This window comes from Antechinus flavipes, chromosome 1 (assembly GCF_016432865.1).
Source record: "Antechinus flavipes isolate AdamAnt ecotype Samford, QLD, Australia chromosome 1, AdamAnt_v2, whole genome shotgun sequence".
In the NCBI taxonomy this organism is placed as follows: Eukaryota; Metazoa; Chordata; class Mammalia; order Dasyuromorphia; family Dasyuridae; genus Antechinus; species Antechinus flavipes.
The window spans coordinates 263327248-263342595 of record NC_067398.1 but is presented as its reverse complement, the minus strand read 5'-3'; the positions used below and the strand labels follow the sequence as shown (position 1 = coordinate 263342595).

The 15348-nt window shown below is 35.5% G+C and overlaps 1 protein-coding gene across 1 annotated transcript; it reads left to right on the top strand.

Annotated features, from left to right (window-relative positions):
• The first annotated feature begins 601 nt into the window (after positions 1–601).
• ANKS4B (ankyrin repeat and sterile alpha motif domain containing 4B) lies at positions 602–14006 on the top strand. The gene is made up of 2 exons (XM_052001319.1): positions 602–827; positions 12126–14006. The coding sequence occupies exons 1-2, from the start codon at positions 664–666 to the stop codon at positions 13213–13215; spliced, it is 1254 nt and encodes a 417-aa protein (XP_051857279.1). The 5' UTR covers positions 602–663; the 3' UTR covers positions 13216–14006.
• Positions 14007–15348: the final 1342 nt, after the last annotated feature.

Genomic DNA, 15348 nt, shown 5'->3' with positions numbered 1-15348 from the left:
AACCCTGCCCTAGCAGAATTTATTGCTTTGTAACCAAATGACTCATCATCTCAGCTACTCCTACTGCTGTTTTCATGGCAACCAGGAAAGGGATCAAAGGGTAACTTTCATCTCTAATTATTGTTGGGAGGTGGCTGAAAATGGAGGATATGTGAAACATAGAAGCATTCCCCCTAGAATAACATCTTTGTAACAACGGGATGGAGAAAACAGGAGAGATGATAACATAGTTATAGACTTTACAGGAACCCTTTTCTCAATAAAATCTGGAGAGTAGTGTTAGATTATATGACAATGATGACAATTGTTCAGTGACCATTTTGCCTATGTCACCATTATAATAATCAGCTAGTGACTTATCTTTTATTTCAGTTCCTATTTTCCCCCAAACTGTGAAGTACTTGGGAGAATAAGGGAAATAAAATAATCAATAACAGACATTCTGGAAGAAAAATTTCCACTTTCAGACCAAAGTACTTTTCTGGCTTCCTTCTAGGAACACAGGTAATGAGCTTTGCCCTCAGACTTCTACCTTGTTGAAGGTGGTACTGTAGTTTATGGTCACTGATTAACCCTCCCCTTTGAGGCAGGATTGCTTCGTAGGTCACTTTGCCTGGTGGAAGATTTAGTGTTGGGTGGAATAAGGGAAAAGCTTAATTTAAAATGTCAACCCGTTACCATCACGCCACAGTTGATGGCTACCTGGAAATTCTGAAAGAGGCTACCAAGCGAGATCTCAATCTTTCTGACGAAGATGGCATGACCCCTACACTCCTGGCAGCCTACCATGGAAACTTGGAAGCCCTGGAGATTATCTGTAGCAGGGGGTAAGTTCGATAAAGGCCAAGTTACCTGGGGGATTTTTCACATAGGAGTAATATGAATGGCACTGAGGGAAAATCTTTTCTGGTTCTTTCCTGAAGTTATTTAAAATTGTCTCCATGGAAAAGGAGGAAATCTTATAGTTAACACCCCTTCCTTGTGTTTTACAATCCTGAATGATAAGCCCATCTCAATAATAATAATAATAATCACGAGAATGATAAATCTATGAATATAGAAATACATTTTTTTAAACCACTAAGCTGAAACTAGGTTTTTGTTTTGCTTTTTGGGTTTGTTTGGTTTTGTTTTTTTGTTTTTTGTTTTTTTTGGGGGGGGTTGTTTTGTTTTGCCTTGTCTCTGAGGAAGGAACAAGACAACCCAGGCCGTAACAGCAAAAAAAGATGCTTTTGGCAATTATAGGCCAGAGACACCAGAATAGGTTAGCAAGGATAAATACATAAACATCTTTGCTGAAGGTTTTCAAAAGGATAAACTCTATATGTATCTATCATGGTTTCAAATGCAGTTTAAATGGGTAGGACATAGGGGTATGGAAGAAACAAATCCTTTTAACCAAAAGGAAATGCTCAACCTTTAAGAAGTTCCATTTTCAAGAGTATTATCAGCATAAATTCCAGTTTATAGAATTTTAATTTTCACTTCACCTATAAAATCTTCAGCATGAAATTTTCCTTTCTGAAGGATGATCTCCACCTCTGTAGTAAGATCTCCAACTTCAAGATTGGGTTACAGACTTATTTATGAGACAATTTTTTTTTTCTTATCCTTCCAGGGTTTTTGCATTTTGTTATTTTTTTATTAAAGCTTTTTATTTTCAAAACATATGCATAGATAATTTTCAACATTCATCCCTTGCAAAACCTTGTATTTCAAAATTTTCCCTTCATTACCCCTACTTCTCCCCTAACTGGCAAATAATTCAATACATGTTAAACATGTGCAATTCTTCTGTACATATTTCCACAAATATTGTGCTGCACAAGAAATATCAGGCCAAAAAGGAAAAAATGAGAAAGAAAACAAAATGCAAGTAAATAACAACAACAACAAAAGTGAAAATTCTATGTTGTGATCCTCATTCAGTTCCCACAGTCCTCTCTCTGGGTGATCCACATTCAGTTCCCACAGTCCTCTCTGTGGGTACAAATAGAACTCTTCATCATAAGATCATTGGAACTGGCCTGAATCACCTATGAGGCAATTTAATAAGCTATAAATAGGATTTTGAATTTGCTTGTCTATGGAAACCACTTTAGGCCTAAACAATGATCTCTCTTTGCTCTAATTGAGACATTAACAATATGCTTAATCCTGAGGACTACTAATGGAACTAAGCAATGTGGGGGATGTGGAAGAATAAAAAGGTAAAACGAGAAGACATAATCCAGAAAGGAAGGGGGAAAGAAATTGAAAAGATGCTTATGATGGGGAATATCAGGGTCAAGGACAGTCCCTAAACAGAATTATGAAGTTAGCAAATTTTTATGTGCTCTGTTCAACTTTGACATTAATGTCTCCTTCTCCAGGTCCTAATTATGGGAACAAGCCTCCTCTAGTTTGCTATTCTGGTCATATTCCCTGTCTTCCTCACCCCTAACCTTTCTCTATTTATCTTCTCTTTGAAATTTACTTAACATCTCTTATTAGGCTAAAAGATAATCTAATAAACTAGCTTTCCCTAATGTGCATCTCCCTAAAAAAGCTTAAAGAGCATCCCTGGTGATGACGTTAATGGTAGCAATTTCCAACTTTATCTTCGAATCCATTTGTTATCCACTGGTGATGATTTCAGATCAGAAAGCTAAGAGTAGTTTTAGACAGTGAGCTTTCCTTTAACTTCTAAGATGATTCCTATCCACTTATTTATGTACAGAGTTAGCCTTGAGTGGAATGCCACCAATAATTTCTTCAGGATCTAGTTCACCCACTTTTCTCCAAGTACAAAAGAGAAAATAACAAAGGTGAGATTATCATAGAATCTCTTGCATTCCATTCAAGGTGCTAACTAATTCTCTGTGAATAATGGAACAAAATACAAAATCCAATCCCTGTCAACAAGGATTATTTAGTTAGAAATAGAAAAGGGGCCTCACCAAAATATAAGAACATTGGTCAACCAACACAACACCATTCTGTCAGATTGAGTGAAGAGTGCTATGGGATAATTGGTAGCCAAGGGGAGAATGTGACACTTTTAATACATTATTCAGATTAGAAAAGAAAACTAGGGGGAAAGAGTTGGAAACTCAGCTCCACATTTTCAAAAATTGTCGACCTAGATAAAATATGTGACAGAGTTAGAATTAACATGGGGAACTTTATTATGGAAAGATGGGAGTAGTGAAGGAAAGAAATGTCATAAGAAAGAGGAAAAAAGGATCACATATCTTAAATTTCATTCCACAGAGATCTTTAAGAATTGGAAAAACAGATGTCTAATTTATGTATAATCTTTCCAAGAAGCAAGAATTTAAAGTCCTCCATTTTAGTCTCAGAATTGAATAAGTAGTTTCTTGGTTATTTTAATAATGTGATGGAAAACACAGTGACTAACCCTCTTTGATACAGTCACCCCTTACCACTGTCACTTGGACCAATGGACCAATAATGAGATGGTTTCATCATCCCAAACAGCTAAAAAAAAAAACCAGTATATGTGACCCGATAGAAATTGTCCAAGAGAGCTCAGATACATTCATACTCCTTGGGATGGCCACCATTGCATATTTAAATATGGAAAGGAAGGTATCTAGATTGACAATTTACTTTAAACTAAATTAGAAGAAAGAAATTGCAGCTAAATAGAAAGATGATTTATAGGTATTCCTTGAAGAGACAAAGGAATTGACAATTGGTTTTATTAGGCACCCCAAAATAATAAGAAACATCAATTCATAGCATATTTGGTAATCTCATAATGCTCATGATAAGTATTTCCAAAAAACTATGAAAATAATTGTACTTATGCACTCATTTATTATGCAAAATGTAGTAGAAAAATTAAAGAATTTAATAAATTCTTCCAAATTAAATTAGCATACCAATGATTTAGTTACTTCAATGCAAAGCCTAGATAACAATGGCAAGAAATATATTGGAAAAAAATGAATGATAGAGCAAAAGAAAATGAGAGAGTTCAAAGATGAAACCTTAATCCTAAATGCCATGATTACTGTCATCAAGAAAAGAATCATTAAGTTCTAGACATGGTGAGCACCAAACAGCACCATAAAAAAAAATTTAATTGATTATCTTTTTAACATCTGGAAACAGTTCATTACTAGTATGGAAGTCATTCCTGCCCCATCAGACTTCTAAGAATAAAGACCAAAATTAATGCAAAGCGAGAAGAAAGAATAAAATGAAACAAAATATATGGCGTGCAATTGAAACCATGTAATCCTGACATATACAAACAAGTTATTGATAATGAAAAAGGGATGATAATAGTAGAAAGAGCATTAACCCAAACAATAATTTCATATAAATCAATTGCTATAACATGGAGACCCAAGAGCCAAAGAGGTACTTTATTCAGCAAATTTTGATTTATTCATCAAAAAGCCAAAGGAAAGACTAATTACAATAAAACTCACTTGTAAAATCTTGTGTATTTATAAGTAGTATTCAATCAGAGAAACAGTGAAGGTTTTCAGAAAGTAGTAATATAGGCTAGAACCAAGTTAAAGAAAGCTTGATAATGGACCCAAACAAATTCATCCTAAGAAAATTTAGAGATGAAAAAGAATAGAGAACAAAAAATAAGAAAAATGGAAAAGATTTCTAAGGATTTTTTATATAAATGTTTTTTGTCAAAAGGACAAGAGTGACTTCACCCTTGTACTCTCAAAGAAGAAGTAGAAATGATACTAAAAAGAAGCAAGGTGGGAATAGGAAGTAGATTAGTTCAAGTATACCTAAAGGAGATTTATGCTGGATATGGTACAAGTATGAGGATAGTGTATTTAGCAATTCACAGGTCTCTATAGGCAGGGAAAATACCAAAGATATGACAACTTTTTGCTTCTGTGAGAAGAATGTGAGAATCTTGAACCAGATTAGGAGGAAGACATAAAGCAGGTATCTTGAAGGGGCTTGGGCCATTGAGGTACAATAGAGATCGAATTTGGCAAGGAAAAACTTTGTGAAATGGGATAAATTAAGGAAAACTTAAAAAACCATCTCTAAACCCAGATGCTGATCCTCATTCTATTTCAGGGTTAAAAAATGTAATCAAGTATTTTTAAAAAATTATTTATATTGCTGTTATTGAGATTTTTGTATAATGAGCCTTTGATGGTCAGATTTCTAAAGAGCTTTTCAACAGTTTTGTTTTAAAATAACTAGAACAGTGGATTTCAGAAACAAAAATACTATGTTTGGTCAGGGTACGGGGATACCAGGTCTAAAGAAGCCACCTTTTGATCCAGTGCTCTAAACCTAGGCAATTTGAATATCCAAACAGGCTCTTTGAGAAATGCTCCTTGTAACAAATTAAACACTGAAAATGAGCTGCTCTTTTATATCTGTGCTTTGTTGGCTGAAATAATTAAGATGGCTTGGTCCAGCAGGAAACATGTTGAATCTACAATAGATCCAAATCCTGGCTCTGCCACTTACTACTGTAATGCTGGAGAAACTGAAGCAAGATAGAGATTAGAGAGGTTTTAATATTTTATTTGGATTTCTGAGAGGGAGAGATTTTTTGGGACCAGAGGATCCATTTTGGTCCCAGGGCTGATGTCTTAAAGTATTCAGCATCAACATCAGCATCGAATGTGAGATTCCAATGATTTATATATGGCGCCAAGATCCGGCAGATAAAGGCAAGGGATGGAGTCTGAGCCTCGGTTGACAGGTTAGGATAGGACCATAGATTCTGATAAACTAAGAGTGAAGGGGTAGTTAGAGGCAGAAAGTATGGAACTTAAAGATAGTGGATACCAATTAGATATCTGAGATAGGACATCTGGAGTTTTATCTTTTGGAATGCCAGAGTGGCCAGATTTCTACAACCCTCATTATCTCAGCCCCAGTGAACATAAAGGGGAGTTGCATCCAGGAGGATTGAGGCAGAACAATTAAGGAATTGAGGCAGGATAATTTAGGGAAACTGAGACAGGACAATAAAAGGAAACTGTGGCACCACACTACCTATGTGGTCTTGTCTATATGGTCTATGTGGCAAGTTATTTAACTTTTCTGAACCTCAATTTCCCCCTCTATAAAATGAAGGATTTCGTCTATCTCTTTATGATCCTATTACCAAATGATTGTTATTTGATGAAGTGGTTCTTCTTTTAAGAGATTAGGTTCTTCTTTGCTTTATACATAGTAGCTACTTAATAAATGCTTATTTATAGAATTTAGAGCTGGAGACTACTTAAATTTAAACCTTCTCATCTTACAGTGAAGAAACTGGAACCTTAGAGTTATATGTTCTTCTCAAGGTTACATAGTTAATAAATACCAAAGGTGGGATTTGCATGTCTGTAATCCAAAGCCTATGCCTTTTTTTTTTTTTACTACCCTATGCTGCCTTATTGACTTGATTTTTATCCTCACCACCTCATGGTTCAGGAGTAAATCATCAAAAAGATGACATTGAATTTCATGAGTCAATTTTGTTTTTTCATGAAGTTAAGCCTCTCTTTTACTCCCACTATTATCTGTTGGATTCAGAAAATACATTTATAGAACCAAAGCTTTAGAATTGGATGGGAATTTAGAGTTATCTAGTACAACAACAGTCATTAACATGAGAAAACTGAAGCTTAGCTATAAAGTAATTTGCTCAGTGTCACAGATTTAATAAATAAGAGAACTAAGATTTGAACCCAGGTTATTTGACTCCAAATGCAGCACTTTTTCTACTTGACCACTGTCATGTGATTGGAGGTATTTTCTGATTTTCTTTTTAGTAATCCAAAAGAATGTTAAGCCTTTTAATTTGAAATTGTAAACTTCACATATCTAGATGGAGATGTCTCACAAAATAGGGAGACAATTCCAGTCTTTCTATTATTTACCATCTCCATATTTTTTATGTCTACAATGGTATATTCGTTTGACTTTGTATACATTCATTTTTGTGTATGTGTGCCATGTTTTAGAAGTATAGAGCTGGAAGGAGCCATCTCAGCAGCTATCTAGTCCAATCCCATATGAACAGGAAATCTATTCTATAACATACCCAACAAATGTTTGTTTAACCAATCTCTGCTTAAAGAGTTCTAGTGAAGATATCATCCAACTTCATTTTTGGAGAGTTAACTTCTATAAAGAAACTTTTCCTTACATTAAGCCTCAATTTGCCCTTAGCAATATCCATTCATAGTTCTTCATTTTACCCTTCAGCAGAACAGAACAGGTTTCTCTCTCTTCTACATAGAGAGTATTTTGAATACTTGAAGACAGCTCTTATGTGCCATCAGAAAACTCATTCTCTTGTTCTAGAATACACATCCCAAGGGCAGGTAGGGGACACAATGGATAAAATGCTTATCCTAGAATCAGGAAGACCTGAGTACAAGTCCAGCCTCTGATCCTGCCTGTGTGACCCTGAATAAGTCACTTAATCCTGTTTGTCTCAGTTTCCTTATCTCTCAAATGAGCTGGAGAAAGAAATGGCAAACCACTGTAGTAAATGTCAAGAAAACCCCAAATAGTCACAAAAAGTCCAACACAATAGAAAAACAACTAAACAATAACAACATTCTCATAGAATATGAATTCAAGCCCTTTCATCTTCCTGGTTGGCTTCCTCAAGCTTATCAATATTTTTAAATTGTGATGCCCAGCACTAAACAAAATACTTGAAATTTGGTCTTATTGTAGAGTACATAGAGATAGCTCCTCTTTATATCTTAGAACTATGCCCCTCTTTAATACAGCCCAACATCACATTAGCTTTTTTTTGGCTCCCACTTCACACTGCTGGCTCATTAAGTTTAGAGTCCCTTAAAACCTCATGTCTTTTTTTTTTTTAGATAAACTGTCTAAACATTCTATACTTTTCATGCTACTTTTTTTCACCTAAGGCTAGAACTTACATTTATCTGTATTGAATGCCACTCTACTAGAGTCAACCCAATGTGCTAAGTTGTTGAAACCTTTTGAGAACCTCATTTTATAGATATTAAAAAAAAAAAAAAACTGGGAGGGGTAGCCAACACACTGGATGACAAATTTGATGAACATGCCATCTAACATCCCTTTATCTAACATTGTTTAAAAAAAAACAAAAAACATGCATTGAGCCAAAACCAGGCCCCTGGATCACTTCAATGGAGACTTTTAAACAAACTGTCATTAAACTATTAACTATTCATTTTTCAAGCATTTCCAAATCCTTCAAAATAAATTATCATTGAATCTCTATTTCTCTATCTCTTCTATAAAAATAATGAGATACTTTATTTATATTAAAATTTAGATAAACTTTATCTACGTTATTCCCCTTGGCTCAATGGACTTTGGAGGATGAAGTTAAAGCAAATGTGTTTTAGATATATAAAAAGCTCCAATAGATGGCTTACTAAAGTGTGGGTCTGATCATATTTTGATTCAAAGATAAAATTCAAACTCATCATTTGGGCTTTTAAGAATCTTTATAATCTTTTTTTACCCCATCTATATTTCTAGATGTGGTATTCTTTATTTTAGAAAATGGAAAAGGTATATAAAAAATACCCTGGAAAGGGTAGATTTTTTTGAACTTAAGTAAAACTTTACATTTATTTGCATTTTATTTTGCCTTATTTGAGTCAGCTCAAAGCTCTAAAACTGTTCAGATCATTTTGGATCCCAATTCATGCCATCTAGTATGGTAGCTTCCCCTTTCAACTTTGTGACATTTATATATTTGATGGCTATGCCATCCACACCTTTATCCAAATCATCATTAAAACTGTTAAATATCACAGGACCATGCCATTTAGATATCTGAATCCTTGCCCTAGAGACCTGCCAAGTTTATTTTTTCATTGAATTATTAATGACTACACTTTGATCTTTTCTTATCCACTGGTTCAGAATCTAACTATATGATCATCTGCTCCACATCTCTCTAGCTTGCTTACAAGAATAGTATGGCATACTTTATCAAATACTATTCTAAAATTTGGGTAACCTATCTCTATAGCATTTCCTTGATCCACCAATTTAGTAACCTTCTCATTAAAGATAATAAAATTCATTTGGCATAACCTATCTCTTACAAAACTGTGCTGGCTCTTCGAAATCATCACATCCTTGGTTAGGTGTTTACTAACCATTTCTTTAAAGGATTCATGTAAAATTTTCCCCAAAATCACTGTTCACTGCAGACTTTATTTCTTCTTCTGAAAACTGAAACATTTGCCTTTCTCTAGGCCCACAATGCCCTTCTAATTTTTCACTATATTTCAAATATCCCAGACAATGAACTAACATCACACCTGCCAGTTCTTTGAATACTTCAGGATGCAATTCAGCTGGGCAAGGCAACCTGAATTGATCAATGAGGTATGCTTTTGCTCACTCTTTACTTGTCTTTCTGAAGCATCGTTTACAATTCAAAAGTCATTTTCCTTGGCAAAGAAAATCAGCACAATGAGAAATAAACAGCTCTACTTTTTCTCTCCTATCATCCCATCCATTTCCATTTCTAGCAACAGATCTATCCCTTCTATTATCTTCTTCTTTTCTCCCTTAATGTAGCCTTTTTTTCCTCTTCAAAACTCAACTCCTTTTTGTTTAGCTCTAGCTTTCTTCAGTAAATTCAATTTATTCTAAGTTTTAGGACTCTTGCCACTTTTTTGCCTGGCATTTGATAAATGATTAAAAATGCTTTTCCCCCTTCATTTATAAGCCTATGACAATCTGTGTCCTTCCCACTTATTTTTGTCCTTCTTCCCAAGCATGCAATGTTTATTCTTTTCTCACCAAATTCTCTTGATATGTTGGCTTTTTTAAAAGAAAGATGGCATTTAAGAATAATTTCAGGAATGTCCAGGACATTCCAATCCCATCAGTGATGACCCCCATAAGCCTAAATTCATGATTGTCTATTTTCCTGAACAACACTGATAAAATTGGAGACATCCATCATAATTTAGCTCCATTTCCACAGTTCTACACTTCAAAGCATCTTTATATTATTTCTTTTTCTTTCTTCCTTTGTTCCAGTCTGAGGAGAAGAGCTGGCTCTTCTCCTGGACAATGCCACTTCCTCTACTCATAATCCTGATTCCATTCCCTTCAGACTTTTCTGGGAACAAATCCTTTCATTAGCTGCTCTCTCTTTCCTTTTCAGTGTCCCCTTCATCCAGTAGCTCCTCTACTACTGCTTACAAACATGTCCAAATCTTCCCCAAATCTTTAAAAAAAGTCTTTATTTGACTTTATTGTACCCTCAAACTACTATCTAATATCTCTTCCCTTCGTAGCTAAATTATTAGAAAAAGTTATCTATACATATTACCTCCATTTTCTTACTTCACACTTTTCAATCACTTTGAAAATATTTCATTGCTGATTTCATTAATCAAATTAAAATATTTTCTCCATGGTTATCAGTGATTTATTGATTACCATATCTCATGACCTTTCTTTGTCCTCATTCTTTTTGACTTCTCAGTTTCTAATATTGACCACTCTCTCCTCCTTAGGCTTAGTGACTGCTTTCTCCTATTTTTTCCTCTTCCTTCATGGCTGCTTCTTCTCACTTTCTTTTTTCATTAGTGTCTCCTATGCACGGCTGAATTCCAGGGCCCATTATTCTTCCTTCTCTACAATTTTTCTTCCAACCCAGGTCTATCCAACCCAACTCATTCTTTTTTTTTTTTTTTTCATTTTTAAAAATTTTATTTTTTTGGTACATATTTCTTTATGAGTCATGTCAAAAGAGAAAAATCAGAACAAAAGGGAAAAACCATGGGAGAGGGAAAAAAAAACATAAAAAAGAAGTAAACATAGCATTGTTAATTTACATTCAATCTTTTCAGTAGTTCTTTTAGTAATATATAGGAATGCTGATGATTGGTGTGGATTTATTTTGGTGATGACCCAGAAGCAGAGATAGAATAGGATGAAGATGATGTGCAACTTTGCTAAAGCTATTAATTGTTTCCAGTAAGTTTTTGGATGATTTTCTAGGATCCTCTAAATATATCATCATATTATCTACAAAGAATGATGGTTTATCTTCTCATTGCCTATTATTATTCCTTTCATTTCTTTTTCTTTTCTTAGTGTTAAAACCATACAATAATGAACAATAGTAGTGATAATGGGCATCCTTGTTTCATTCCTGATCTTATTGGGAACCCAGTCTCATTCTTGAATCCTAGTGTCACTTCATTATCTACCCAGTAACTGGATGTCCCATAAGCGCTTCAATTTCTGCACATCTCCCATAAACACTTCAACTTCTAGACATTTAAGATAGAACAATTATCATTTCCCCTTAAATCTTTACCCTTCATAACTTTCCTATTTGTGTTGATGATCACTATCCATCTAGTCATCCTAGCTTCCAATCCTAGCATTATCCTTCTTGGACTTTTCCCTTTTCCTCAATTCCCATTTCACCAGTTACCAAGTCTTGCCAATGCTAGCTCTAGTAAATCTCTCTTGTCCATAACTTTGTCACCATTCCTGGAGCCATCACCCTAGTTTAGGTCCTTATTACTTCTTGTCTAGCTTATTTCAATAGCTTAAGTGGTCTTCCAACCTCCAGTCTTTTCTTCTTTCCAGTGAATCTTCCCTGTGGACACCAAATTGATATTCCCAAAGCATAGTTCTGACTCTATTGCTCCCCTTTTCAAGAAAGCTCAGTGGCTCTCTCTTGCCTCTAGAATAAAATAAAATTTCTCCATTAAGGGCTTTGAAGATTATCTTCCGTCTTCCTTTCTAGGTTTATTTTAATATTCTCATTTTTACACTTTTAAGTTCCAGTCCTAGCAATACATCTCCCAACTGTGTTTTTTAACACAAAGATTTGCCCCAAAATCTGAAAGGTTCCCTCTTCATCTCCCTGCTTCACAGATTCCCTAGTGTTCAACTTACAAGCCACTTGCTGACTCCTCCCCATCTGAGAAAGTACTTTGTATCTATTTAGTTCTATTGTTTATGTTGTTTTTACTGGTAGAAAATAAGTTTCTTGAGGTCCAGAACTGTTTAAACTTTTTGGTTTTGTTTTTTCCATCCTTAGTATGTAGGACAATTCCTGATATATAATGGATGCCGAGTGAATGAATGACAGGACACTAATGTGTTTCCTATATTTTCTTTTTTAGGGGGGATGCTGATAAATGTGACATTTGGGGAAACACTCCCCTCCATTTTGCAGCTTCCAATGGACACACCCATTGTGTTTCATTTTTGATCAACTTTGGTGCCAACATATTTGCCCTAGACAATGACTTAAAGTCTCCACTAGATGCTGCTGCCAGTAGAGAGCAGAATGAATGTGTTGACATCCTAGACAAAGCTGCTAGGGATCAGAGCATCCTGAATCCCAAAAAGGTTGCCAGACAGAAGGAACAAGCCCAAAGAAATGCCAGGAAACAGATTAAAGACTGTGAAAAGATTCAGGATAAACATCAGAATAAAATGAATCGCACATTCAACAAGGAGAAGGCTGGAACTTTATCTTCTATCAAGGGCACTTATTCCAAGGCATCTTCTTCAAACTCTTCCTTTCCCACTGCATTTGGAACTTTCTCTAAGGGTCTGAAAGATACTTTCAAGATAAGGTCTAAGAAAAACAGGAGCACAGAAGAAGAACAGATGGGAAAAGGAACAGAGGAGAACAGGAGAGGACAGCGAAATGTGATGGAAGTGTTCCAGGAAGATGAGGAAGAGTCTTTCACAAATGGTTTCAAAGACAAAATACAGCTCACAGAAGATGAGAATATTGATATGCAGCAAGAGTCCATTTTCAACCGTCCTGGTCTGGGCAATATTGTTTTTAAAAGAAATTCAGCTATTGAAGATACCTTAGAAAGAAAAAGAGAGATGGGGTTTGATATAGTTTCTGGGTTGCTCCAGAAAGGAGGAACAGGAGGCACTGATGAGATTGACCCAGAAGCAGAGATAGAAGAGGATGAAGAGGATGTGCCTTGGAATGAGAATGAAATGGAATGGGAAGAAGATGAAGCAGATATTACCCCCCTTGAGTTGTTCTTGATGTCTCAGAACCTGAGTGAGTTCTTCCCCATCTTTATGAGAGAACAAATAGATTTAGATGCCCTCTTACTTTGCTCAGATGAGGATCTCCAGAGCATACAAATGCAACTGGGTCCAAGGAAGAAAATCCTCAATGCCATAGGCAGGAGGAAGCAATTACTGCAGCATCCTGGTCAGATGACTGACACAAGCCTCTGATGAATGAGTATGTTCAGGAGGAGTGATGAAGATTAATTGATCTTTATAATGTAGGTCTGGGGAATATCTTGATGCCAGGTCACTGCTTCTCTCTCTCTTTCCTCTTTCTAAACTTAAAAACAAGCAAATAAAACCCTAAATCCAAATGACCATCTGGAAAATTACCCATTGCCTTCTAGGGAAATTTTATCTCGACTTCAAGATGCTCTTCACATCCTGAACTCTAGGAATACTCTTTCCAAATACATCTCCACTGAGCATCATGAAGAGACTCAGGGACCATAAAAATGGTGTCTCATTTCACATGACCTTTTCAAGTGTCTTTTTTGATTCATCTTAGGAAAAAGCTAGTGAATGATAATGAAGAAAAAACACCTGCTTTTTGAATTTCGAACTATCATTTCTCATCATATTATGACCTATTTCTTATATTCAAATTCTAAAGTGAGCAGATAATCCTGTTTTTAAAAAAACAACCTTTTTTATATTTCTGAACTAGAAACCAAAAACGTTGTTTAGGGGGTGATCTAAATACACAGAGATGCTCCTCACCTAACCTCTGGATGATCACTTGGCATTGATTTCACAGGGTGACCCACACAAACCCTGTGTTTACTAACCACCCACAACACCAAAATCACTTTCCAGCAATTAGATGTTTCTGGCTTTCATAGCACAAAGCCAGATGGTGTCCAAATCACGTTTCTTGATTAGTATTCCATGCTCCCAAATTAAATGTATTTATCAGGTGTTTTTTGCCAAACCCAAAATAAATATTAAGTGCTGAATCATTTTAAGACTCTTACTTTATTTTACTTACTCTTTACTTTAGCATTTCCATTACAAAAATGCCAGAATTCTCATTGTAATGCTGTTTGGGGGCAATATATTCTTTGTCTTATCCCATTGGGGAATGATTTTGACTTAAGATGCCCTTAATGTAGTCTGTCCTCTGTCATGTACTGGCTCTATGATTGCCCTCCAGGTAACTCTTTAAAATGAAGTTGCAGAGAGGCAGCTAGGTGGTACAGTGGATAGAGCACCAGCCCTGAAGTCAGGAGGACTTAAGTTCAAATCTGACCTCAGACACTTAACACTCCTAGCTGTGTGATCCTGGGCAAGTCACTTAATCCCAATTGCCTCAGCAAAAACAAAAGAAAAGATGAAGTTGCAGAGATGGTATAAATCTTCATTGGGAGATAGTGTCCTTATCAGGAGCTCCCTATATTGGCAAAAATGCAAGCCAAGACCCCAAAACCAAAACAGCAACAACAAAAACGTAAGCAAGCAAACAACAAAAAGATTCTTTTTGAAAAGAAAAATTTTACTTACCTTCCAGGGTGGGAGGAAAGAGGGAGAAGGGAAAAAATTAAAGGGGTGTGGTTCAATTTAACCTAATTGACAGTAAATATCAGTAGGAATGTCTGGCCATTCCTGAAATTCTGACATTACTAGATTCATTTAGGGATTGGCAAATAACATTACATTTGGTATTAACAATTTTCTGTTTTCTGTCAATTCCTCAGTGTTACCCTGGGTTATAAAGGAACCTAATAGGGGATTACCCCTAAATATTGTAGCTCATAAACCCCTCAAGTAGATGCAAGCCAATAACAATTAAATAGTCCCAGATCTTTGAATTTTTTTTTTTTTTTTTACTAAAACAGCAGGTTAAGTACAATAGTTCCAAAATATTTTCCAAAAAAGCAACAACAAAAATAAACCTGGGGCATGCTTTCTCAGAAATCTCAGACCATAAGAGTAAAGATAAACACAAACTTAAAATACAGTGGTAGTGAGGTACATCTGTAGAGAACAAATGTAGCAAAATCAATTCCTAATTCTAGAATAGCAAAGCTTAATGTCCTTTCTCCAGAAAGTGCTTAAGAAATTCACTGTGGGGTGGGAGTATTAGTGTTAGTGATGGATAAACCATTCTGCTGCTAGATTGGGATGACTCTCTTTAGAACATTGCATCTCTGATATGTGGATGACTTTTCTGGACTTGTTCCTTACAAGGCACAGACTTTTCAGGATGTGTTGGGTAGAACAGTATGCTTGATCTTTGGGCTGGCTCCTAATAGAGCATAGAATTTTACCTTAACCCTTTGGATTAGAAAAGCTGCTCAGTCA